The sequence below is a fragment of the Eriocheir sinensis genome, chromosome 47 (assembly GCF_024679095.1).
Source record: "Eriocheir sinensis breed Jianghai 21 chromosome 47, ASM2467909v1, whole genome shotgun sequence".
Classification (NCBI taxonomy): Eukaryota; Metazoa; Arthropoda; class Malacostraca; order Decapoda; family Varunidae; genus Eriocheir; species Eriocheir sinensis.
In genome coordinates, this window is record NC_066555.1 from 6,819,859 (window position 1) to 6,843,663 (window position 23,805).

At 38.9% G+C, this 23,805-nt stretch overlaps 2 protein-coding genes across 3 annotated transcripts; both read right to left on the reverse strand.

Annotated features, from left to right (window-relative positions):
* Positions 1–465: 465 nt before the first annotated feature.
* LOC126981309 (adenylosuccinate synthetase isozyme 1 A-like) lies at positions 466–15,112 on the reverse strand. Of its 2 annotated transcripts, none has more exons than XM_050832244.1 (11): positions 14,607–15,112; positions 11,530–11,632; positions 9,167–9,297; positions 7,821–8,025; positions 5,667–5,831; positions 4,945–5,099; positions 4,097–4,262; positions 3,865–3,953; positions 2,633–2,753; positions 1,690–1,786; positions 466–1,132 (listed from the first exon to the last, which is right to left on the reverse strand). In XM_050832244.1, the coding sequence occupies exons 1-10, from the start codon at positions 14,769–14,771 to the stop codon at positions 1,734–1,736; spliced, it is 1,353 nt and encodes a 450-aa protein (XP_050688201.1). In that variant the 5' UTR covers positions 14,772–15,112; the 3' UTR covers positions 466–1,132; positions 1,690–1,733. The 2 variants fall into 2 exon arrangements, with proteins under 2 accessions (XP_050688201.1, XP_050688200.1); XM_050832243.1 differs by having other exon boundaries at positions 466–1,135; positions 14,607–15,111.
* Positions 15,113–18,436: 3,324 nt separating this feature from the next.
* Positions 18,437–21,816, reverse strand: LOC126981310 (40S ribosomal protein S12-like). Its single transcript, XM_050832245.1, has 5 exons — positions 21,772–21,816; positions 21,411–21,539; positions 20,371–20,575; positions 18,761–18,848; positions 18,437–18,535 (listed from the first exon to the last, which is right to left on the reverse strand). Exons 1-4 carry the CDS (start codon positions 21,786–21,788, stop codon positions 18,783–18,785), a joined length of 417 nt encoding a protein of 138 aa, XP_050688202.1. The 5' UTR covers positions 21,789–21,816; the 3' UTR covers positions 18,437–18,535; positions 18,761–18,782.
* Positions 21,817–23,805: the final 1,989 nt, after the last annotated feature.

Here is a 23,805-nt window from a genome sequence, read left to right on the forward strand (position 1 = left end):
ACCTCTTCCTATGAGTCAGTCAGTCTTACGGCAGCTGTTGAGATATACTCGTATATATATGTAAAAAAGTCATGTGAAAACGTTGAAGTCTGCGGAGAAAAAATATCACATCAACTTTTAACTTTTTCTTTTTATCCCCATAACTACTGAACGTAACTGAACAAGCTGTACTGCGGTGAAATCGGGAACTTTAGTTGATCATCGGCGTATTTTGCATCTGGAATATCCTGAGACACAGCTATAATAACCTCTCGATCACCCTCCCACCTTAGAGGTTTAGAAAAGGATTAAGAGGAAATGGAAATGATTAAGAGGTTTAGAAGAGGACTAACCCTTTCCATACGGTGACACTGTCGGGGTTAAAGATTTGAAATATTTCTATCCAATAATCATAATGCACAACCACAAATGGGATATTCAAATCTAACTCATAACAACATGGAAGAAACAATAACTAGAAAGGCAAAAGATTATTCATTTATTCTCACACAGAAAACACTTCATATATAACCCAGTACAAAGAAAATGCAAATGCTATTGAAGTATTCTAACCAATACCAAAAACAAGAGAATTCTTCAATATAAGGCAAATGTTTAAATTACCATTCCCCAGACTAATAGTTTATACATAAGTTAGTGCAATACTTTAGCTAACATAATATGGCTGTCCTTTGTGAATACTGTTTCATGTTAACAGGAACACCCACACAACAGTAAATCGTTTTCCTATCTCTTGATACAAAATGATACATAACTATACAGGTTACTTGGGTGCTGTCACAGCTCTCTTTCCATACACGGCTGCATGATGCTTAAGTAGTTGCACCTGATGTGCATCTTTAATTTTCATGTTGTATATAAGCAGACTGCAACATTATTTAAAAATGTCTATACATGCAAAATAGTACATACCCATAAAGACTACTTGATGGGTAGTGTTACAGGTCTCTTCCTTACCCAACATCATTATATGATGCTCAAACAGCAATAACTGATTAATCTCTCAACAATCATATTGTACATCAGAGAACACAACACTATATTTCAAATATGTCCAAGACATGTTCCAGGTACATTCCAAGTTGTGTGTCGAACATCATATGGTCTCATAATGGACGGGAGGAGGGCTCTTCTGCTGTGAAAGAAAATGTTGGATATTAAAGAGCTCAGTGTTACAATGACAATGCTACAATTTGTCTTTGAAGTTTTTTCTTAGAGATATGATTTCTTTCATGAAAATTATTTATATATATATATATATATATATATATATATATATATATATATATATATATATATATATATATATATATATATATATATATATATATATATATATATATATATATATATATATATATATATATATATATATATATATATATATATATATATATATATATATATATATATATATATATATATATATATATATATATATATATATATATATATATATATATATATATATATATATATATATATATATATATATATATATATATATATATATATATATATATATTTTTTTTTTTTTTTTTTCCCCACCAAATGCAGACTTTACACTACTTATTCTAAGGTCTCAATAAAAAGAAGCATTTAACCCGGTAGCAGCGGGGATCATGTTTCTTAATGGTCCCTCTAAGCGAGAAAACTGAGAAAAAATCACCCCTCGCACAAATCACTTACATATATGAAGGTGTCCCAAGGTGTCAACGGAAGGTGTCAGCCTTCTAGAATACAGTGATCATGGAGGCTCTTGATTTACCAACACCAATCCATTTAACTGAAATGATAAAAATGCATCCGTTTACTCTTCAGTTTGTCTCCTGCTGTTGAGGGGACCACCAGAATGAATATCACAATGAATTTGTCTAATAAGATTGTAATAACTACAAAACTGATAATCTGGTTGAAACAACTGGACACTACTGTTATTTGGGGTTGAGTACAATCTTTTCTGCCCCTAAAATCAGGATATCAATAATTTTCTAAAAGGTGGTTGCTAACTGGTTAACAGAGTTAAAAATTCCCTCCTCTGAAGAAAAGTTCAATCAAGGAATCTATCTCTATTTATCTAAAGACTGTGGCCCACTCTCGGCAGATGCTCTTTCACTCACACACCCACACAACCATTCATACCAACTTAGTCCCGAGCGGCTTTAAGGTACTCACCGTTCCTGTACCACACGCGGGCCACATACAGCACAGTTACCGGGAACCTTCCACAGTGAGGCCCAACAGCGAAAACTGGTTTACTCCCTTCGCTTCATCCACCGTACCCCACTCACTCCCCACCTGCGCAGGCTCAAGTGTAAGGCAACCCCCTGTTCCTGCGTCACCATTTACCCATCTACAATTGCTTTCCATCCATGCCTATGTCTTGCACTCTTCCTTCCCCTACTTAGATTCCCCTTAAAACTTCTGCATTTTAGACATCCTAAACCACTCATGTGTTCCTACATTACTGATGCGACTCATGGACTCCCCTTGCATCAGACAGCAATGATGTGTCCACAGCCAATATCAGGGTCTTGGAATTAGGGAGAATGAATGAGTAATCAGGAAGAACAAGGGTAGACACCACTCATAGACAATAGGGAATTGATGAAAACAATATAGTACACCATACCTGGTACATTTACAAGTTCTTCAATCTTTTCTACATAGTTGCGAGCATTTACAGGTAGTTCTTGATATGTGCGGCACTGAGAAGTGTCTTCTTGCCAACCTGGCATTGTCAGGTACTCAACCTATTGAAAGGATTTCAAGAAAATTAATATATAAATGTTTACATACATACCAGTGGGCACAATTCCACTATTCAATCAACTTTAGAAACTGTTAGAGGACCAACTAGCTTCTGCTAAATTTAGTTTCACTAACTTCAAGTCTGTCAAATATATGTGGTAGGCACCTGTAGAATATTTATAATTACGTTAATCAAAGAGTAATAGATTACATTGCAAGAAGCACACAAGAGCAGAAGAGTAAAAATTAAATATAAAATGGGGCGATATAATTTATATTGGGAGCATAGAATGACAAACAAGACAACAATACTTTAGCTGAGCAGAAGCTAATATAAGTATAATTAATCTTACTAATTCAAACTAATAAAAGTTTGAAGTTCATAGCATGGAAACAGTTAATCATTCAAATGACCTCTGTCCAATTTGAGGCCTTGATTTATTCTTTGGAGGACTTTAAAATACAATAATAAGAGAGAGAGCGAGAGAGAGAGAGAGAGATAGAGATAGAGATATGCTAATCTCTCTCGCAAATTTCTCAGTATATATATGCATACATCTCAAAATTATCAAATAATTTATGTTTCTTAATGTGCACCATTTAATTTTGCATGTTATTATGTATACTACATGATGATTATGTTGAGATTATGGCTGAAAACTTGTTATAGTCAGAAGCGACGTTTGAAATTTGGCGTGCGCGGCCATCCCGGATACGGGGCGGGGCGCTGTTTTCGCCCGGCCGTAGTGAAGGGGTTAATAGGACTGACTTCTGGCACTTGGTCCCTGGTTGTGCTCAGTGTTTCGTATAGATCAAGTAAACTATCATGGAGAAGAAAGAAGCTTGAGGAGGAGGTGAAAGGGTCAAAGTACCAAGGAAGTTTTTTTTAAAGTGGAAGCATGCTAAGGGGAGAGCCATCACTTGATGTTTCGGAGGTTGTGAAATGTCAGTATTTGAAGGGATAAAGGCTATAAAACATATTGATAAAATTTCATAAAAGTAAATTAATGGAAAATGTTTCTCTAAAGAAAGTGCTATACCTAGTTACTCAAACTTTTCCCATGAGTAAGTGACAAAGGAAGAGACAAAATTCAACAAGCTATCACAACTTACATTAATGTCTGCCAGTTCATCCATGTTTGCAGGGAAGTGCTCAATCTTCTCTCCATTCTTTCTCAAATAGCCAACACCAATCTTGATCTCTGAAATGACCATAAAAGTTAATATAGTTCTCTAACTTTATCTTCAAGTGCTAGGACAGGCCAAATGCTGAAATCTATTAATTACCTAACAGTGAAAAACTTAGCTCAACTTGGGAGTAAAAATTGCTATAGTGGATGAGTACCAGGAAGTTCATCCAAGATGTCCAGCTTGGTAAGAGCAATGGCAGTGTATCCATTGACCATATTGGTGTGCCGCAGCAGTACAACATCCAGCCAGCCGCACCTCCTTGGCCTCCCTGTGGTCACGCCAAATTCGGCTCCACGAGACTGAAGCAACTTCCCAATGTCCTGTTGAAAACAGTACTTGCTTATACCTCAGTTATATAACCAAAGCATCAAGTGACTATCTTGATAGAGGCCATACTTCAGTTACCACACTTGAGACATTTAGGTACTACATCATCACATGAGGAATGTAGCAACTCCTGCAGGTGCAGAAGTTAATTAAATAAGAACTTGAGAGTATTCATCAAAAAACACTAAAAATAAAGATAAAACATATTATAAATACTACACTGATTGACAATCACAATCCAGGAAGCATTTTATTTTTGTTTCAGTGTCAGAAAGTCATAAAACATACTAAATGTAAATGCAGCATAACTACCATATCTGATAGCAAATAAGGTGTGCAGGCATATAATACACACCAATTTGGCAGGCCTTCCTCAACAAAAAATTGAAGGTTTTTGCATAATACAAGGTTTCATAAAAATATGTTGACTTCTGGCTTCCTTACTCCCAATAACACTCATCATTTGGGGGACAACAGCTACCACATGAACAGGATGCACACTTGTTACTCCAGACATCCAAATGAGGTCGATTTTACATCTTTGACTTAGCTTCAATAACTTGTCTGATCTCCCACACCTCATTGAGCAAGTATACATGGCTGCTTCTGTTATGAATAATAAAAAATGAGGATGTCAAAACATGGCATATAACAAAATAGAAAAAAGCTACTTACATCATTCAGTTCTGTGGGGAATGCACCAACTCCAACCCTGGTGGTGTAAGCCTTCACCACACCATACACTTCCCCAATGTAGAAGGGTGGGATGCCAAGGCCAGTACACACACCACCAATGCTGCAGTTACTTGATGTCACATAAGGGTAAGTGCCTGTGGATGACACTCTCTAGTTAGGCTTCAATAATAGTTCTGATTAAACATTTCCATCATTGTGTTTTACCTCCTCACTCAAGAATAATTCAAGTATTTCTTTTAGTCTTTTTGGGAGATTCAACTATTACTTCATGACTAAAGAGAGTGTTCATGTGCAGTTCTGAGGCTTTGAGGCTTTAATAGATGAAGAAATAGTGGCCAACTGCTAGGGCATGGAAGTGGTTGATGCAAAGTTATGGCTTGAACTCCCACTGGCCAATGACTGATAACACCTTGCTTTAGTGACTGAAGAGCAACACCCACCTGTCATTCACTACCCCAAACTTTAACTGCAACACTGATTAAGTGGCGTATCAGTGGCTCACACAAGTCAAACATGAAAAAGGTTACAGAAAAAAAATTGCCTGATGGACAAATAGTTTGGTAAGTAAAATAATTCAATTATATGGGTTTTATCAAAGGAAAACATCTCAATTGTGAATTTGAACTGAGTCATAAACAGCTTATGAATTTTTCACAAAAAACAAGTTACCTGTAAGATGAATGAACTTATCAATAACTCACCAAAATCTATGTCAAGCATGGCAGCATTGGCTCCTTCCACCAGCACCTTTTTGTCCTCCTGAAGGCATTTGTGGATGTAAGCTACTGTGTTTGCCACTAAAGGTCGTATCCGCTCTGCATACACCCTGTACTTCGCAACCTCTTCTTCAATATCAACCTTCAGTTCTGTACAAGCAAATAATAGTGCTATTAGTCATGAACTCAGTTACTGAACTGCAGTAGAATGGATTATGCAAAACCATTCTATTATGGTAGAGCACGAGAAAAATCTGGTTGGTGAGACATGATGCTCAAGATGGTGTGGACATGTGATGAGAATGAATAAGGATGACTTTGTGAGAAGAGTACGGTGGGGTATGCCACAACCAATGGATGGTACTACAATATATGCTGTATTGATCAATTTTTGTTGATAAAATTAAGATACTACTATGAATAAAGTTGTTACAATGAATGAAGAGGAATATCAGCCATGGAACGCCTTGAGCCATTGACACATCAGCGTTGTGTTTTCAAATGTTTCTGATGCAGTTTCATCTCTGCATATTTAGGTCTTCAGCAATGAAAATATTTATTATCTTGAAATATTGTGCAATATAACTTAAGTCATGAGTTGGTAAAATAGAATGATGACGTTGATTACTTTGTGAATTAAGAAAGAAATAATTTCCAAGCATGACCAGGAGAATGTATCAGATCTAAGTGTTGAGTATGGTGTGGCTAAATCAACAATATGTACAATATTGTAAAACATGGAAGATGCAAAAACAGAAGAGGCATGGAGAACCTATAGGATAAGCAGATCACCCTCCTCCATCCATTCCTGCCCCTCCCCACATTCCTATAGGTTTCCTTGTAGGCAAATAAGCACCACTTCCTGCCCCAAATGGATCCCAGCTGGCCTCTTCCAACACCCTACGGCACACAGTGAAACACCATTCTCAGGTATTTTATATTCTATTTATAAAACCAGTCTTTAACATGTGGTAGCTTTAACCTTCAGTTTCTCTGGGAAATTAAAAAATCAGTTAATATTATACAAGAGGCAAATACAAGACACTTTTCCTTGAGTGCAAGTTCCATTTTTATGCATTATTGTGCATCTCAGTATAGTGATTAGTGTGCCTACCTACGAATCCATGGGTCTCAGTTTGAATCCTGGCATGGGAAGGCGATGTGAACCCCACCCAACTGTTCATCTTTCCTTTCAGGATGGTCAATAAATGGGTACCTGGGTAAGCCTGCAGAAGGTAAACTGTGGTTACCCCGATGGTACACACCCCTGTGTTGGATTTATGGGCTCTCTCCCACCACAGGTTCAAAGTGCCAACGGGACAGAAATGAGCACCGCCTCCATGTGCAGCTATAGCGTATGCTCCCACCTTCTCCCTTTACCTTGATGTAGTCCTAATCCAGCTTTTAGGGTGACTTTGGACCAACCACGTTCATCCTAGTCAGGCTCTTGCGGGTGAGTCGATCCACTTTGCTGAGCCTGAATGAGCTGTTGTGGGCTTAATTGTTCAACTTTTGTGGGCACTTCTGTGACAACATTGACCATTAGAATAATTTTCATGAAATTTTGTCTCTCAGTGTTTGGTGAAGACTGATTCATTCACCACGGAGTTGCCCACAACCAGGGAAATTTGCTGAACCCTGACTGGTTAGATTTAAGAGAGAAAGCATTCTTCTTCAACATGGTAACAGAAAACCAACCAGCTGACCACTACAAAACTATTGGTGGGCATTTCAAATGGCCAATTTAAACACCCCACATGGGTTATTTAGGTCAAAAGGTTTAATCATGGCTGTAGACTTGGAGCAGATTAACTGTAAATACATGTATATCAATATGTACTAAAACAAAAATGTCATAACAAATGATGTTCTAGAAAAAGCAATGATGGAAAAGCATTGGAAAGACATGGTGCACAAGAGATTGAGTGTGCTGAGAGGGAGTGCCAGAGCAGGCAAAGCTGGAGATGCTTTTGCCAAGGCCAGAAAGCTTCTGAGGACACATGGCAGAGATATGGATAAACAGATATATTTTGACATTTAAAATTCTAGAATACAATGCCTTCTATGGAACAATGCATTTATATGTATGAATAACAATGAACACTAATTAACTCATAAAATTAAGTTTTCATAGTTTACCTGGAAACATCCTTTTGTGTGAATCAACGAGGTTTCGCAGCCGCTGCTCAAACACACTGAAATCTCCCAAAAGGTCAGCCATGCGGAGTCCTTGCCTCCCTGCTTTACTGGAATAACAGGGCCCGATACCCTTTTTGGTGGTTCCCAGAGTCTTTGTGCCAGAGTTGTCTTTTGATCGCTCCTGTTCCTGGAGACCATCAACACTCTGCAAGGAGTTACGCTTTGATATTCTTTGCATCATCAGTACAGGATATGATCCTTACTGAAGAAAACAGGATGATCAGCTCAACTGCATACAAAGATATACCCAGCCTTCACTGTATGCATGGGTTACATTCACAAATTCTTATGGACAAAAAAATCATGATTTATCATACCGGAAAAATACTCCACAATGCACAGGCCTAAATATGTCATGATTCATCAAAATGTTTGATTGTGTTTAAACAAAACTTAGCTAAAACCACAAAAAATGTGCCTTTTCAACATGCGTCATCATCTTCAGACATTATTAGTACACTGCAGGACAAAGGCATTTCCCTAAGTTTTCCACCTCTATTTGATCTTAATGTACTCCATCTTGCTCTGACACGCCTTCTCCACGGGGACAGAGCCCTACTCACCTAGTCCAGTCTGGATTTAGGTAGTCATCAAGGCTTAAGCTAGGGTTCGCACTGTGTGTTTCATTTAAACAGTCCTTTGACATTCCCGCCATTTAAACCTGCACTGCCTTGACTCTCGTCAATTCGATATGGTCTGCAGCGCTCGGCAAGAACATTGACATGCCAGTTGTACTGCGAAACACACAGCTTTCCTGCAAACCTTCGCACCAGGACATCAATATCATTGCTACGTGCAAGCTAGAGCGTGCCTTACAGGTGCGGTACGCTGCCCGGGCAGAGCTTAGAGGCATTGCGCGGGCAATTTGAACGACTTTTGGCTGCGCACAACAATTTTTTAATTTTTTGGGGAGAAAATCAAATGTTTCTGAAAACTCCCGGATACGGGCAAGGTCGGATACGGTGCACCCGGATAACTGAGGGTTTACTGTATATTTAGAACCACTAGGGAAAAAAAATACTAGAATATTACTATGTAATTACACAAACATACATGAAGAAGTACATAAGACTGGGTAGGGATATCAGTGAATTCTGTAGCTGAACACGTGGTTGGCAAAGGTTTACCAGGCTACACAAAAATGTGGTAGTAGTAACTAAAGGTTAATATCAAATCTAAAGATCAAATAAACAAAAAAAATCAGTAGTTTATTCTACTTAATTCAGCAGTAATCAATGGATATATATCACAACAAAATACAAGAGGACTTCTCTGATATTTCTTACCTGATGGAAGTCAAAGACAATATGAGACCTATCAGAAATCATAAGTCTCTTTGCCCAGTCCTTAAGACCCTTTGCTTCATTTTTTTCAATCTCTTCAAACATCTGCCCAAGATGGACTATCACGCCATTTCCTGAAAAGATATACATAATGATTTGTTTAATGTTAAGTTTGATAACTCCTCCATACTATATTAATTTTATCAATACTTCCTGAACTGTTCATGATAATTCATCTTACAGAATTTACTTCATATTCAAAAGAAGGCTATCATGCATATAATGTACAAAGTATGAAAAGAAAAAAATTAACCTGTCTTTTCACCAATATAGGCGGTTTTCAAGAGATATTTGAAAAAAAGATAGGGCTTGCAAAGTAGCATTTTGGGGGTTCTTTTGATCTGAAGCCAGTGCATTTAAGGCCTTTCCGTCATGCACAATGCATTGTTGCCTTAGTTGCTGGCAGCACAGAACAAGTCAAAGTTGAGTATGATAGACCAGGTGACAACCATGTAAAATAAATGTTCTATTCCTTGCGTTCTCAGAATGGTGCTCTCATCAGGTTCACTTTGAAATTATGTTAAATGACCAATCAACCAGTTTGACTAGTATGCATGAGAAGTGGATGGTTGGTTTAGAGCCTTCAAGGCAGTGATTGCTTTCATGGCTCAAAATGTTACAATTAATTTAAATGCTAAAGTTTTATCATCTGTAGCACTACTTTTCATTGTTAGCTGTTGCAGAGAGCTCTTTTATATTGTTACTGCTGATGCATGTTTATCAAGCTTTAAGTGTTGATAGCTCACATGACATTATATGACCAGGCTTCAGAGCATGCACCTTTCATCCAGTCATTACTTTAGTAAAGTTTGATTTTCTCAAACTATTTAAGTGTTTGTTTATCCCTCTCCTCGCCTTCCACATCTCTTCGTTTCCTTCTTTTCGATGCTTCAGGTAGGTAGGGACTGCCTCAACAGCATATAGCACTCCCTCTTTCTGCTCAACTGGCTGCATTTAATTATGATGATGATAAGAATAATAATGATAATAATGATAATAATTATCATAATAATAATAATAATGATAATAATTATCAAAATAATAATAATAATAATAATAATAATAATAATAATAATGAGAGGAAGAAGAAAAAGAGGAATTAAAAAAAAATCATAATTTGTCTACCTACCAATCCACCTTTTTACCCATTTGTTAACTTAAAAAAATGTGTACGTTTTACAACCCATAACTGAAATTAATCAGCACGCTCAACAGTTCAGCACACTGCCTCTCAATCGGCACTACATGGGCTCACATAAGAGGAAAATATCAATCAATCAATGGGGGCATACACTTGTGTGTTGTGTGAATGTAGCGTGGTGTGGAAAGAGAGAGGATCTATCTTTAGAGAGCATGCCGAACTACTCTTTGATGTTGAAGAGACAATAGGGAAACGGAAAGTGAGGACATGGGAAGGGTCTTTGGAGGGCTTCAGCACCCTCCTCGCTTCCCATATATTCCTCAGTGGGAGTGGCTTACACCCGTTTCGGTAGGTGTCTTCCTACCTACTCCTACTTGTTATTATTATCATTATCATTATCATCACAATAAACCTCAACTATGAAGCCCCCACGTTTTCTGAAAACTCTCAGCATCTGGCATAAAGCTGTTTGGAAAAAATTATAAAATAAGAAAATCCAAAAGAGTTGACAAAAAAATGCAAATATCTGACTTGCATAACCCAACATAAATGTGACAGCAGGTTGCTAGAGCAGAATAATGCATAACCCAGACTCGTGCACTGCAACTATAGAATGATCACATATCAGTGGAGCCCTGATTTCACTCCACTCTGCATCATATTTACAAGAGGAGGGCAAGATGTAATTGGGACTAAGGTTTGCAGCAAAATTACTGGTTTGCAAGAAATAAGGAAAAGTGAGCAATAGTTTATTTTCTGCTATATTTTCTATATTTTCATACAGAATAATAAAATGAAATATTATAGTACTCCTCTCACAGTCCTTTTAAAGAAGTAAATGAGAAGCGCTGCATTTCCGTCTCCTTCAGGCTGAGAGGCTAAGTGGCACAGTGTTGCCCCCAGACCAAGTGATGCTACAGAGTACTGCCTTTGCAAAGGCACCCCATATCTTTCAACACCCTTCTTTCTATAATTACTTTCTCACTGCATCCACTCTTGGGTATTCAGATGTTTTGCTTAAGCATATTGTCCGTTTCTTTGTTCTGAGTGACCTGTGGTTCAGAAGGGTTTTGACAATGCAGTAGGAGTACCAATCATTAATGGGATAGCATAACTAAAAACCTGGGCTTACTATGATGCTTGGATACAACATATAAACACTTACCAATCACAGAAACGGCTGTGGAGTTGATGATTCCTGAGGGGAGGATGTGGAAGTCATATTCAGCCTCGTCCACAACAACAGTATGCCCAGCATTGTTTCCTCCCTGCAACACAACGAATATACATTTAAATATATATAAATAAATAATATATACATACAGAGACCCACACGCATGCACGCAAGCACCAACGCATACACACAAGCACGCCCACACACACGCACAGCAAGTACAGAGCAAAGGCATTGTAAGAAATGAAAAAATACAATAAATATTTATAATGAAATATAATACATCATAAATAGCAGAAAAAATATATCCAAACCTCCCCTATGAAGTAAAAGTTAAAAATTAAGAAAATAAATTACTCTGCATGACAATATAGGATTTGAAGGGCAGTAGGAAAAAGATCTAAATGGAATTCTCAGGTCACCAGATGATTTAACGATAACTACAGAAACAAAAAGAAAAGCCAATTCATTCAATGACTTTCACTATCTCGTTTTGGTTTCATTCCCTGTCTGTCCTGGTTGATTTCCTACCTACAGGTTGCCTCCCTGATGGTTTAGTTCTCCCAGTCTCTACTGGTTGTCAATCTGCTCTACACATAATTATGTACACCTTACTCATTTTCTTAAAGAGATGATAAAAATATCTTACATACTTTTATTAAGCTATATATTTCCCATTCCCCAACAAGTTCTTTCTTGTTTCCTTTCAATAAGCAATTCTGAGACTTCTGATTCAACTGTTAAGACTATTAGTACAGGCTTATCATATCCTCATGGATGAAAGGGGCAAGTTTATTTAACTCCTACACATGTTACTATGCACTTTGTTTACCAAGAACTTCATCTCACAAGTGTAACATTTTTTTCTATTTTTTGCTTTGTTCACTAACTTCACACCTAGGTGAATTCAATCAATGATAGTTAAATGGTTCACTCCCAAAATAAAATATAAAATTGCTATGGGTATCATGCTATATTAACATGAATACTGAGACTGACAGTCTTATGGTATCACTCAACACTGGTTTTGGCAAGCCTCAAAACTCTCAGTTCCATGAACAAGCCTCACATGCTCCATAAGTTCTTTAAACTTTGCCTAGTCCAGGATAATCAAGTTCAGAAGGATCTATAGTTTAATTATTTCTAAATAAAACCTATTTGTCAGCTCCATATTACTTCACAGCAACTGCCATCTTGCTGAAATACTTTAATAACTAACCTCCAACCCTGCTCTGACCTTGATTCCAAACAATTGTCTTGGTCAGTGACAAAACAACATAGCTGATGAAGGTATGAAGCTGAGATGGGGGCCCATAAATCACTCACATAAGGCACTGTGATTGGCCCAGTTTCAAAGAAAATAAGGTCATGTCAAAGGCAAGCCATTCACACACATCAAAGGAAACCTCCACACAGGGCAACAACAGAGCAGTCCTAATCAATATTCTTGCATGACCCACACACTGATTGCCTGGTACCTCCATCAGACCAATTAGACTAAATGCTGACTAATCTTCTGCATCATGCCCTCCCTCTAAATAACCTTGGACAACACTGTTTCATGGCGTGACTGCTGACAGTAGGGGTCACTATCATCATCACCACCACCACCACCACCACCACCACCTTTGTCACTCCTTATGCATCATGATGGAACCCAGACTCACATAAAATGTGAACACTAGCAATAATGTGATGAAGGGGAAATGTAAGAGAACCGGGTAGGACAAAAGTAATGGGTTTAAACTGGATAAATTCAGATTCAACAGGGACATAGTTAAAAATTGGTTTACAAACAGGGTGGTGGATGAGTGGAATAGGCTTAGCAGTCATGTGGTGAGTACCAATACAATTGTCACATTCAAAAATAGATTAGATAAATTCATGGACAGCGATATTAGGTGGGGTTAGATACACGGGAGCTACACGGGAGCTTAGGTTCAGAGGAGCTGCCTTGTACAGGCCAGCCAGCCTCTTGCAGACTCTTATGTTCTTATGTTCTTTCACATATACTGACTGCCTTCACGAGAGAGAGAGAGAGAGAGAGAGAGAGAGAGAGAGAGAGAGAGAGAGAGAGAGAGAATTACATAGATAACCAGATCACACAGGCCCTATAAGGCCCAAACTAGGTGGTCTGTCCTAAACCCAAGTGACAGTTGTTATGCAGCCACCGTGGCATTGAAAATGACCTAGTGAACATTTGGATGGAGGAGATAGCGGTCAAGATTATTCTTAAACGATGCAATTGAGTTACACTGCACCACTGATGGTGGTAATCTGTTCCAATTTCGAACGACAGCATTAGTAAAGAAGAATTTTGTGCAATCTGAATGAGCTTGTCTAGATTTGAGTTGAACACATGCAGTGCTGGTGCTAAGAAGCACCGGTTCATCTCTATGGGGTCAAAAGTGGACACAATAAAGTAGAGCGAGGTGAAAAGATGACAAGCATCCCCTGTTCATACATGAATTGTTCCATCGTTAGCCTGATTCTCAAGAAAGATAAAATTCTAGTGACTGACACAAGTGTTTTCAATTCTCCGGCTAAATGTCATTTGAGTCACCTCCGTAAATAGCTAATAAGAAACTGAAAGTACCTACCTATAACAATATTATAAATACTGTACTCTAAAACCCTTAATTTGTAATAGGACAACACCTTTTTCGGACAATTTACAGTTTCACTCTATCACTGCTTTTTCAAATATCAGATATTAACAGTTTGCAATGTAAATTTTTGTAATGATGATTACCTAGCATGTTAGATAAAGTAGGAGTGTCAACAATATGAATGCATTGTGTGTAATTCTGAATACAGGTTCTAACACAGCCAGGCCACAGGAAGCAGCCCAGGCCAGGCAGCACACACCAGTGCCCGGGTACCGTTGAGGGCCCCCAGAGGCCTTGGCACGCACGGCGAGGTAAATATCACCTGAGCTACACCCTGACACCTCACGCCAGGGCTACGTGGGAGGGTGGGTGTGTCTGTCCTGGCCAGGCTCGGTGTGCCATGACACCTGTGGGCCCGTGACCTGGCCGTGGCACCCAGGTCAAGATTGCGGCACTCACCTGGCACCTGCACACCACGTCCGACGAGCCCGCCAGCATGTCCACCACCTTGCCCTTGCCTTCATCCCCCCACTGGGCCCCGAGCACCACTGTCACTTTGTTCTTGACGTCGTTCCTCGGCCGTTTACTGGGCGAGCCATGCTGCACACCGTTCTGCTCGGACATGGTGACCACTCACTCTCCGGCTCCCGGCGCGGCACACTGGTGGCGGGCTAAGCGGCGGCTGCTCTTCTTCTTCTTCTTCTTCTCTTGACCTGTGACGCTGTGTATCGCTTCTTAAGTCCTCCTCCTTTCGTTCCTCTTTTCTTCTTTTTCACTTATACACACTTTTCAGTATTACATCACTTTCATCCTGGGTTGGCGGGCGTGTGCTGGGCGCGGGCTTCTATTCAGTGCTTGGCAACTCTCCTCGCGGCCGCCCGAGCATACCTTTTTTCGCCTTTTGTTATTTTTTTTCTTCTTCTTCTTCTTTGACATTCTCATATAAACTAACAAAGCGTGCATCAGTCACGGCGACATTGGCTGGGCGCGCGGCTCTTCTATTCAGTGCTTGGCAACTCTCCTCGCGCCCACCCGAGCACACCTTTTTTCGCCTTTTGTTAATTTTTTTTCTTCTTCTTTGACATTCTCATATAAACTAACAAAGCGTGTATCAGTCACGGCGACATTGCCTGGGCGCGCGGCTCTTCTATTCAGTGCTTGGCAACTCTCCTCGCGCCCACCCGAGCACACCTTTTTTCGCCTATTGTTAATTTTTTTCTTCTTCTTCTTCTTTGACATTCTCATATAAACTAACAAAGCCTGTATCAGTCACGGCGATATTGGCTGGGCGCGCGGCTCTTCTATTCAGTGCTTGGCAACTCTCCTGGCGTCCACCCGAGCACACCTTATTTCACCTTTTGTTGGCTTTTTTTCTTCTTCTTTGACATTCTCACCTAAACTAACAAAGCCTGTATCAGTCACGGCGATATTGTTGGAGACCGCATTGTGTAGGCAACCTGAAATGAAAGACTAAAATGCAATGCTCACGTTAAAATGCAACTGATATTTTATTCATTTTGCTCTACCTAGTCACCAAGTGAATATGAGATTATAACACATGAATATAACGCTGTGACCTCCTTCCTTGCTATTGGAGGACGCTGCTACACGAGCTGTTGCCGAAAGCTGCCTTGCACTTCATCGGTTACGCTACATACTCGTTGCATAACCATTCGCGTCCCGTACAGAGAATGCTAATTATGAACCCACCTGACTACTTTTTAGGCGTACCTTCAGCGACATGCGTCACATGGAGCATCTCGGTTATTTATCTCCTTTACGACATTTTAATTCCTATTAGATGTGGCCGAGCTCGATCCTTGGGTGCGCGGCGCTCATATCTTCTACACGTATGAAACGGTCACCTCTAAAAGAACACCATTGACCTTGGGTTTAAACGTAAGAAAAGAAATAAGACTTTTTTTTCCAGTTTTAATTAGCATCTCTACTCATAAAGCTTCTTTAAGTGTTGTGACACACTGATGATCGTAAAACCTTTCCATCTAAAAATCCATGAAGAGGGTATGTTATACTTTCTACGTAGCTTGGGACGGCATGCTCCTGGATCTCTTCTCCTTTGTTGTTTTACTTGCAACAATAAACTATCAATCAATCGTAGCTCATCGATCCTCACCGTACATGAGAGCTAATATTATATCCTTTGCTCCGGAAGAAATTGTTCTATGGCATGTACGAGAATTCAGAGAGATATGCGACTATAGCACTAATATAATAATAAAACAGTGACAGTTAATCTTCAAAGAGGTCACTGATCGAGTGAATTAATCTCTATGTGTAGCATAACTTTCTAATATAAGCCGGGTTTTTTTTATTATTAAAGAAAGAAGACTTCAGTGGTAGGTGTAAGTCTCACGAAATCACGAGACAAAATTGTGATCGGGTGAGTCATTCATTAAAGATTCACGCCACGGACTCCGAAACAACAGATCTTAACATCTTAAATTTGTACCACTAAACCAGAGGCGTTTATACCTATATGATGTAATTATAAACGTCTGGGTGGTTGGCGGCGTGCACCACCTTCCTTCCTTGGGGTATATCCCCCCCCAAAAAAAAATTATATAAAGGTGTCAAGAATAAAAAGTAAGTTAATATTTAGGAGGGTCTTTTGCAAGTTATTCATACTATTCTGACTCCTCCTCCATTCATAGTCTGATCATGGTCCAGCTATGTGGGACACTGTATAATTATTGTATAAACCCCTAATGACCCCGGCCTGACTCAACCCGCAATTTTCTCTGCACTTCGAACAGCGCCTATACAGCTTCGCTTCCTTTTCAACTTTTCTTTAAGAGAACTTTCTCTATTGCATGGAACTATTAGTGTTCACAGTATTCATAATTTCATGAAAAATTAGTATGATGAAATGCGGTACAATCATCTAAAGTCCCAATGTTCACAGCAACTCTTATTCTCGTATATTTATTTATATATATTATTTTTTAAACAGTTTGTAACAATAGTAATTTTTTATCATTCTACAGTAGTGATGAAGAAACAAAGTATTTTCAACTATTTTGTGATAGTGAAATTACAAACAATAGAAGTTGTGTAGTGGCCACAGATGAGTGGGAGACAAGTTGCCTCAAGGCCACTATCCAATCACCGACGAGCAAACCAAACAGGTTGAGCTTATTGAAGCTACTCAGAAAACTGACTTTTCTTTTGGCAGTCAACAAAATTACCCGAAAGAATATGCTTTTGTAGCAGTAATTAAATACTGAAATGCATTTTTTTCAACACCATTTCCAGTAATGTAAGGGACTTGTATATGCAAAACATTATTTTTATATTTATTTATTTTATTGCTTGCAGCAATAGAAGATATGCCCGCCTAGAGTTTACAGCATTTTACTCCTTGGAGATGCCAGTCAATAAGTGCAGAGTAACAGCCTCTTCCATTAGTTTGTATTGTGCTGGTAGAATGAGGAAAGGTTATAATCACACTCTGTCCTGCCTGGGGGTTGGGATGGCATGTTCCTCCCTTCTCCCTTGTTGTTTACCTGCAACAATAAACTATCAATCAATCAATCAAGTTAATGACCGCGGCCTGCCCCTCATCAGCTCTCTATGTACATAATTAAATATTCAATAATTTCAACTTATTAACACTTGAAACATCTAGGGTGTACATTTCACTTTTTCCTCAAATACATAAAAATTTAAAGCTTGCTAAATTACTTTTCATACCTATGAGAAATAACGTTGTTTATATAAAGGATCGATTGATTGATAGTTTATTGTTGCAAGTAAAACAACAAAGGAGGAGGTAAAATTGCTTTAAAAAAGTTTATTTAAAATTCAATCACCCAGTTTCATGACAAAATACTACTTATGATCATACTAGCGAGTTAAATTCATGCAACTTTTTATAACTTAAAAGAATGGTTAAGGGTCACTTTTTCCATGGATAGCACTCTCCCAGTAGCTGCAGGATCATGTTTCCTAAAGGCTCCTCTAGCGAAATAATGAGAAAAAAAATCATCTTTCACACAATCCATTTTATAATAAATACCAACGCATTTGTGATCAGTTTATGCATCCTCTATTTTGGGCGGTTTATATCAAGGCAAAAATTTGGCCTGTCGCTGCTACATGGCAAAGCAACAAATTTGGCCCGCTGCTGCAACCAGGTTAATATTACTAGTACTACTACCAAGGAGCTAAACTTATTCCTGAAACATATGGTATTGAGGGTTCATTGTTTCCACAAATACATGTTACCTTGGGTCAGTGCTCCCTAAAAGTAATCAGGTAATGGAAACAACTTGTCAGTTTTTTTGTACTTTTTATTTATTTGGGGCCTTTGAAGCACAGCAGGACCTCATGGCTGGTCTTGAGCACTGGGTGATTCCTCAGCTGTGCATCTGTCAAAACAATGCTTTCCTCAGTGACAGAAGTGAAGGAAGTGGTGGTGCATCAAGCATGAGAACGTCAGACTCATTAAATCAGCAAATTTTACCACCACGGGTAATCTGGTAAATAAGAATCATCATGCTAAATTGGCTCATATTCATACTTTAGAATCAGAACAAAGGCACATTTGCTTGGGAAACAACTCAAAGCTCTTAAACGAATGCTTCATCCAATACCTGAAAGTTGTGTAGCCTTTCATTATTGCCCCTTGCTCTTGAAGTAATCATTCACAACATCATGAGCCTGGGTCTCCTTGCCATAATCCTGAAAGTTTTGAAGCAGAAAATTAATAGAAGCATCTGAAATTCACACATTCAAGAATATGAAGTAAGGATGAATAAAAGCATTAATAGAGTACAATGCTAGTTAACTCAAATGCTATACACAACTTGATAATTACATACATTATCTTGATAATACTGGAATAAAAAAGACAAATGGAAAGCAAACAGGCCAGATGAAACATCCAATTTGATGGTAAATGAATATGTAGGATAACTGAGTCACTGCAATGTAGTCATTGAACAAAGATTAGGTACCAGAAACACTGAAAAAGGCTAACACAGTCCCTTTTTACTAATAGGTAATGTAAATAAGGGCAGTATGCATGCCCAATGCATTACAGACCAGCTTCACTTACTGGTGTAGTAAACAAAATAGAATAGTTAAAAAGACGGGCAGAAGACTAAGAAAAGTATAAATTTCATCAAAATGGCCATTTGAGTTTAGAAAAGGAAAATCATTCGTAATAAATTTGTTTCTATGATAGTAGCAAAAAATAATGCAGGACTGAGAGATAGGGGGACAGTATATACTTAATAACATTGGTAAAAGTTAGATAATTTTGTATATGATAAAAAAATGAGTAGCAATAGAAAATGAGGATTCATGTGATGAACCATGAAGGGAAATACCAGACCACGTAAATGAAGTCATAAAGGGCAGATGGAATCCATTGGAAAAAATTGCATGTAATGAGGAGAAAGAGAGGAGCTACATCATGTTATATACATACATCAAAGAGAAAGTTACTAATGAATATATTATACCTACTATCCATATCAGACCCTATGACATACCGTTTTTCGCAAATATCTTTCAAACGAAGACTCGGATCAGCATGGGACTTTGGCACAGATTGTTTCACACACTCCGCTAATTTTTGACGCTATTGTGCATTGCCAGATGCGGTTAATTATGGCAAAACCTGCGTGAGCCACTTACACATTCAAACAGGTGAGGCATGATGTATTTGGGGTGGAGGTAGGTGGTGGATACACGTCACGCCTCACCTGTTCGAATGTGTAAGTGGCTCACGCAGGTTTTGCCATCACAGTCAAGAGTAAACGCCATAATTAACCGCATCTGGCATTGCACAATAGTGTCAAAAATTAGCGGAGTGTGTGAAGCAATCTGTGCCAAAGTCCCATGCTGATCCAAGTCTTCGTTTGAAAGATATTTGCGAAAAACGGTATGTCATAGGGTCTGATATGGATAGTAGGTTCCCATTTTCTAAAGCACAGCAGAAAATCATATGAAAAAAATTGAAGATGTGAGAATAATCACCTTTTCAGACAAAGCAAAAGATTGATGAAACATACTGCCATAAGAAATTGCTTGGGGCAAAAACAATGATTTACAGAAAACTGTTTAAATAATCTCAAAAGGAGGGAGAATACAAACATGACTTAATTCTGTAAAACACATATTCTCACAAAACTAGTCGTCACACTCAATGGAACATTTGACAACACCCAAGGCATATTTTTTTTACAAAGATACTTACTGTGACAACAACACAGGAGCAGCCAACAACCTTGCGGGCCTTCCCTTCCCTGTCAATCTTGCAGAGGCCAGCCCATTCACCCAGCTTCTTGTTTGAGTCCAGCTTGAGGAGCTTGATCTGGTGCTCCTGGCAAAGGGCCTCCACAAGCTTGGAGTATCCTGGCTCATCGCAGTTGTTGGCCAGAAGGCACAGGTATGCCTGGCGCCTGAGGATTCATAAGGTTATCAAGTAAGATCACTGATGCTACAATTAAAATATCTTTGTGCAGTCATAAGATTCTGTATCATCCCTTTTTGCTCAACCACAATTGGACATTAGGAAAGAGGTCCTGTGGGAGCAGTTTGGGACGATCATTTATCTACTTCTTTGAGCACTGCCTACACCACCTTTGGGAAACACAAGCCACAAGGGTTTGAGCCTCCCTATGGTAAGGCTCGGTTGTGCAGGAAGAAAGACATCTTTAGTTAGACTTATTCCTCTGAAGGTATACGGGTCAGTATGTCACTATAATATCCTTCACAAGATTTAATTTTGTAAATTTAAACTTTAATGAGCTGCCAGTGAAGACACTTGTGTATAATAGGCTCTGCTACCTGCTTGTGAAAACTGGTACCATATTCAATAGCTGTCAAGATCATCCCATGACCCTTTATTTAAATTTGTTTATCAACATATCCATGGGAAGTCTACCAGTATCTTGCTTGATAAGTATTCAAATACTGAACTTATTTATCCACTTTTCTTACTTTAAGTTTAAGTATACTAAAGAGCCCTCAAAGATCATGGGATGTGAAATGAATAGAGGATGTGTGGCACTCTCTTAAAACTTAGTGCACATGAAGGCTTTCAAAACTAGTAAAGGATTACCGTTATACATTGCAAAATACGGAAATATGCCTTACTTTTTAGTCTCAAACCAGTTAAGAGCAAATTTTAACCAACTTTCTAACCAAAATATGTTCATAAGAAGAGACTTGCCTATCCACAGTTGGATAACACCATCCTCAACAAAGAAGTCACAGCCACAGCCAAACACTTACTTGTCAAGAGCCTTAACAGCCTCGTGGAGTCCCCGAGCCAGACCACCTGCCATGAGGGCCTGCTTGAGTACTTCCTGGACAGCGGTGTTCAAGTCCATGGGGCCTCCGGCCACCGGAACGCTAACGTCTCTGTCAATTACAAGGTTGGGATTAGCTTTATTACTTTAAAACCATAATACAAGTTCCTGTTTCTTGAAATGGTTCATATCAAGAAGAGGAAAGTTAGTAATGTAACAGCCATTATCACACAATATGGGCATTCAAGACAGCAAGCCCATAACAAAAGTACAGATTAGCAATGAAGAGTGATTTAAGGTTACATATACAGAACAAGGTCTCAAACTTAGTGAATTTAACTTACCCTTCCACATCAGACATGCTGAATTATTGGGACGTCCTCCTGAAACAAGGAAAATCATTTTTACCACCAACAGTAACATTTCATACCAAGTTATATCAAGCAAAGAAATATAGTCAGATAATATACTTCTGAAGCACCATGTTGTATCAAAGATATACTACTTGAATTGTAATATTAGTCAACATCTAATCAATCCCAAGCTTAATTTATCAGAGGACACTTTCTGTAAGTTATTGTGACCAAGATAAAAAGACATGGGATGGGCACCTTACTATGGAATCCAAGGCTTTGATTACCCATGTACCTTGCAGCAAACAGTATTTGAACTATGCCTGTGATATCCCCTCTTCAAACCTCTTGCTCTCCAATCTTCCCTTACTACCGGGGTACCATGAATATTTTGTACACCAACCACCATTTTTTTTACACTCTCCCTCCTGAATCAAATAAACAGCAGCAAAACATGAGTAGCTCAAAACCTGTATGCCATAAGAAGGTAAATATATTTTACTGATAGCTTAAACTCATCACATTACTATCATTCAACTGAAAGCTAAAATTGGTCACTATAAAACTAATATGTATCATCCCTTTTTGCTCAACCACAACTGGACATTAGGAAAGAGGTCCTGTGGGAGCAGTTTGGGACGACCATTTATCTACTTCCTTGAGCACTGCCTACACCACCTTTGGGAAACACAAGCCACAAGGGTTTGAGCCTCCCTATGGTAAGACTCGATTGTGCAGGAAGAAAGACATCAGCAATAGAGGTTGATTTTTGGGGGTTCTATAACTGAGCAGTCTATTTCAGATACCAAATATTTCTGGGTAAAACGATGCTTTTACAAATGATAATTTCATTAACAAGTTATAAATGTGCTAGAGAAAATTTATTGCTCATCACAACATAGCCACTTAAAGGTAAACTCAAATTTAACCAAACAAAAAGCATATTTTACACGGAAATGCAGTGCTAAGGCTGCCTTCACACGAGAGGTTTATTCCCGCATGGGTGGGTGTCTTAAGAGGCATGTCTTCACACAAGCGGTTTTTCCCACGCGGTTCGTCTACAGCAGTGCACAGAATACTTGTCAGTTTGTCTGTGTTTGTTCAAGATGGAGGACGTAAAGAAGAGTGATCTATGTGTATATGATGAACAGGATGTCAAAATTTCTCCTACGATACACGACATTCAGGACCACTGCCCCCACCAGCGCCTTCGTCAGTGTATAAATAATAATGATAATAAAAATGCCAATGCTGGTATAAGGTTGATCCCAGAGACATGATAAACACAACACCATCATCTATCATAATTTCTCCAAAAGTATACAATATTCAGGACCGCCACCCCCGCCAGCGCCTTCGTTAGTGAGTAATTAATAATGATAAAAAAACTGCCAATGCTGGTATAATGTGGAGACATGCTACACATCATAATCTATCACCACATTTCTCCTAAAGTGCATGATATTCAGGCCCTCCACCACCGTCAGCGCCTTCGTCAGAGCATAAATAAGAATAACAAGACCTCCCCGAGACATGCTGGAGGAGGTGCAGGCCGAACACATCACACCACTATCTCCTATCACCATACTTCCCCTTAATTAAGTACACGATATTCAGAACCTCCACCACCGTCAGCGCCTTCGTCAGAGCATAAATAAGAATAATAACAAGACCTCCCCGAGACATGCTGGAGGAGGTGCAGGCCGAACACATCACACCACTATCTCCTATCACCATACTTCCCCTTAATTAAGTACACGATATTCAGAACCTCCACCACCGTCAGCGCCTTCGTCAGAGCATAAATAGGAATAATAACAAGACCCCCGAGGCATGCTGGAGGAGGTGCAGGCCGAACACATCACACCACTATCTCCAATCATCATACTTCCCCTTAATTAAGTACACGATATTCAGAACCTCCACCACCGTCAGCGCCTTCGCCAGTGTATATAAATAAGAATACAAATCACAATAAAAAAAAGACCCCTGAGACATGCTGGAGGGGCATTTTTAATTTTTTTT

Coding starts and splice junctions, on each gene's coding strand:
- LOC126981310 (XM_050832245.1), bottom strand. Junction 20,576..21,410: donor GCTGTTAAGGCTCTTGACAA/GTAAGTGTTTGG, acceptor ATGAATCCTCAG/GCGCCAGGCATACCTGTGCC. Junction 18,849..20,370: donor GCTCCTGTGTTGTTGTCACA/GTAAGTATCTTT, acceptor CAAAACTTTCAG/GATTATGGCAAGGAGACCCA.
- LOC126981309 (XM_050832244.1), bottom strand. CDS start 14,771: ATGTCCGAGCAGAACGGTGTGCAGCATGGCTCGCCCAGTAAACGGCCG. Junction 5,832..7,820: donor ACACAAAAGGATGTTTCCAG/GTAAACTATGAA, acceptor TTGCTTGTACAG/AACTGAAGGTTGATATTGAA. Junction 3,954..4,096: donor CATCTTGGATGAACTTCCTG/GTACTCATCCAC, acceptor TGGTCATTTCAG/AGATCAAGATTGGTGTTGGC.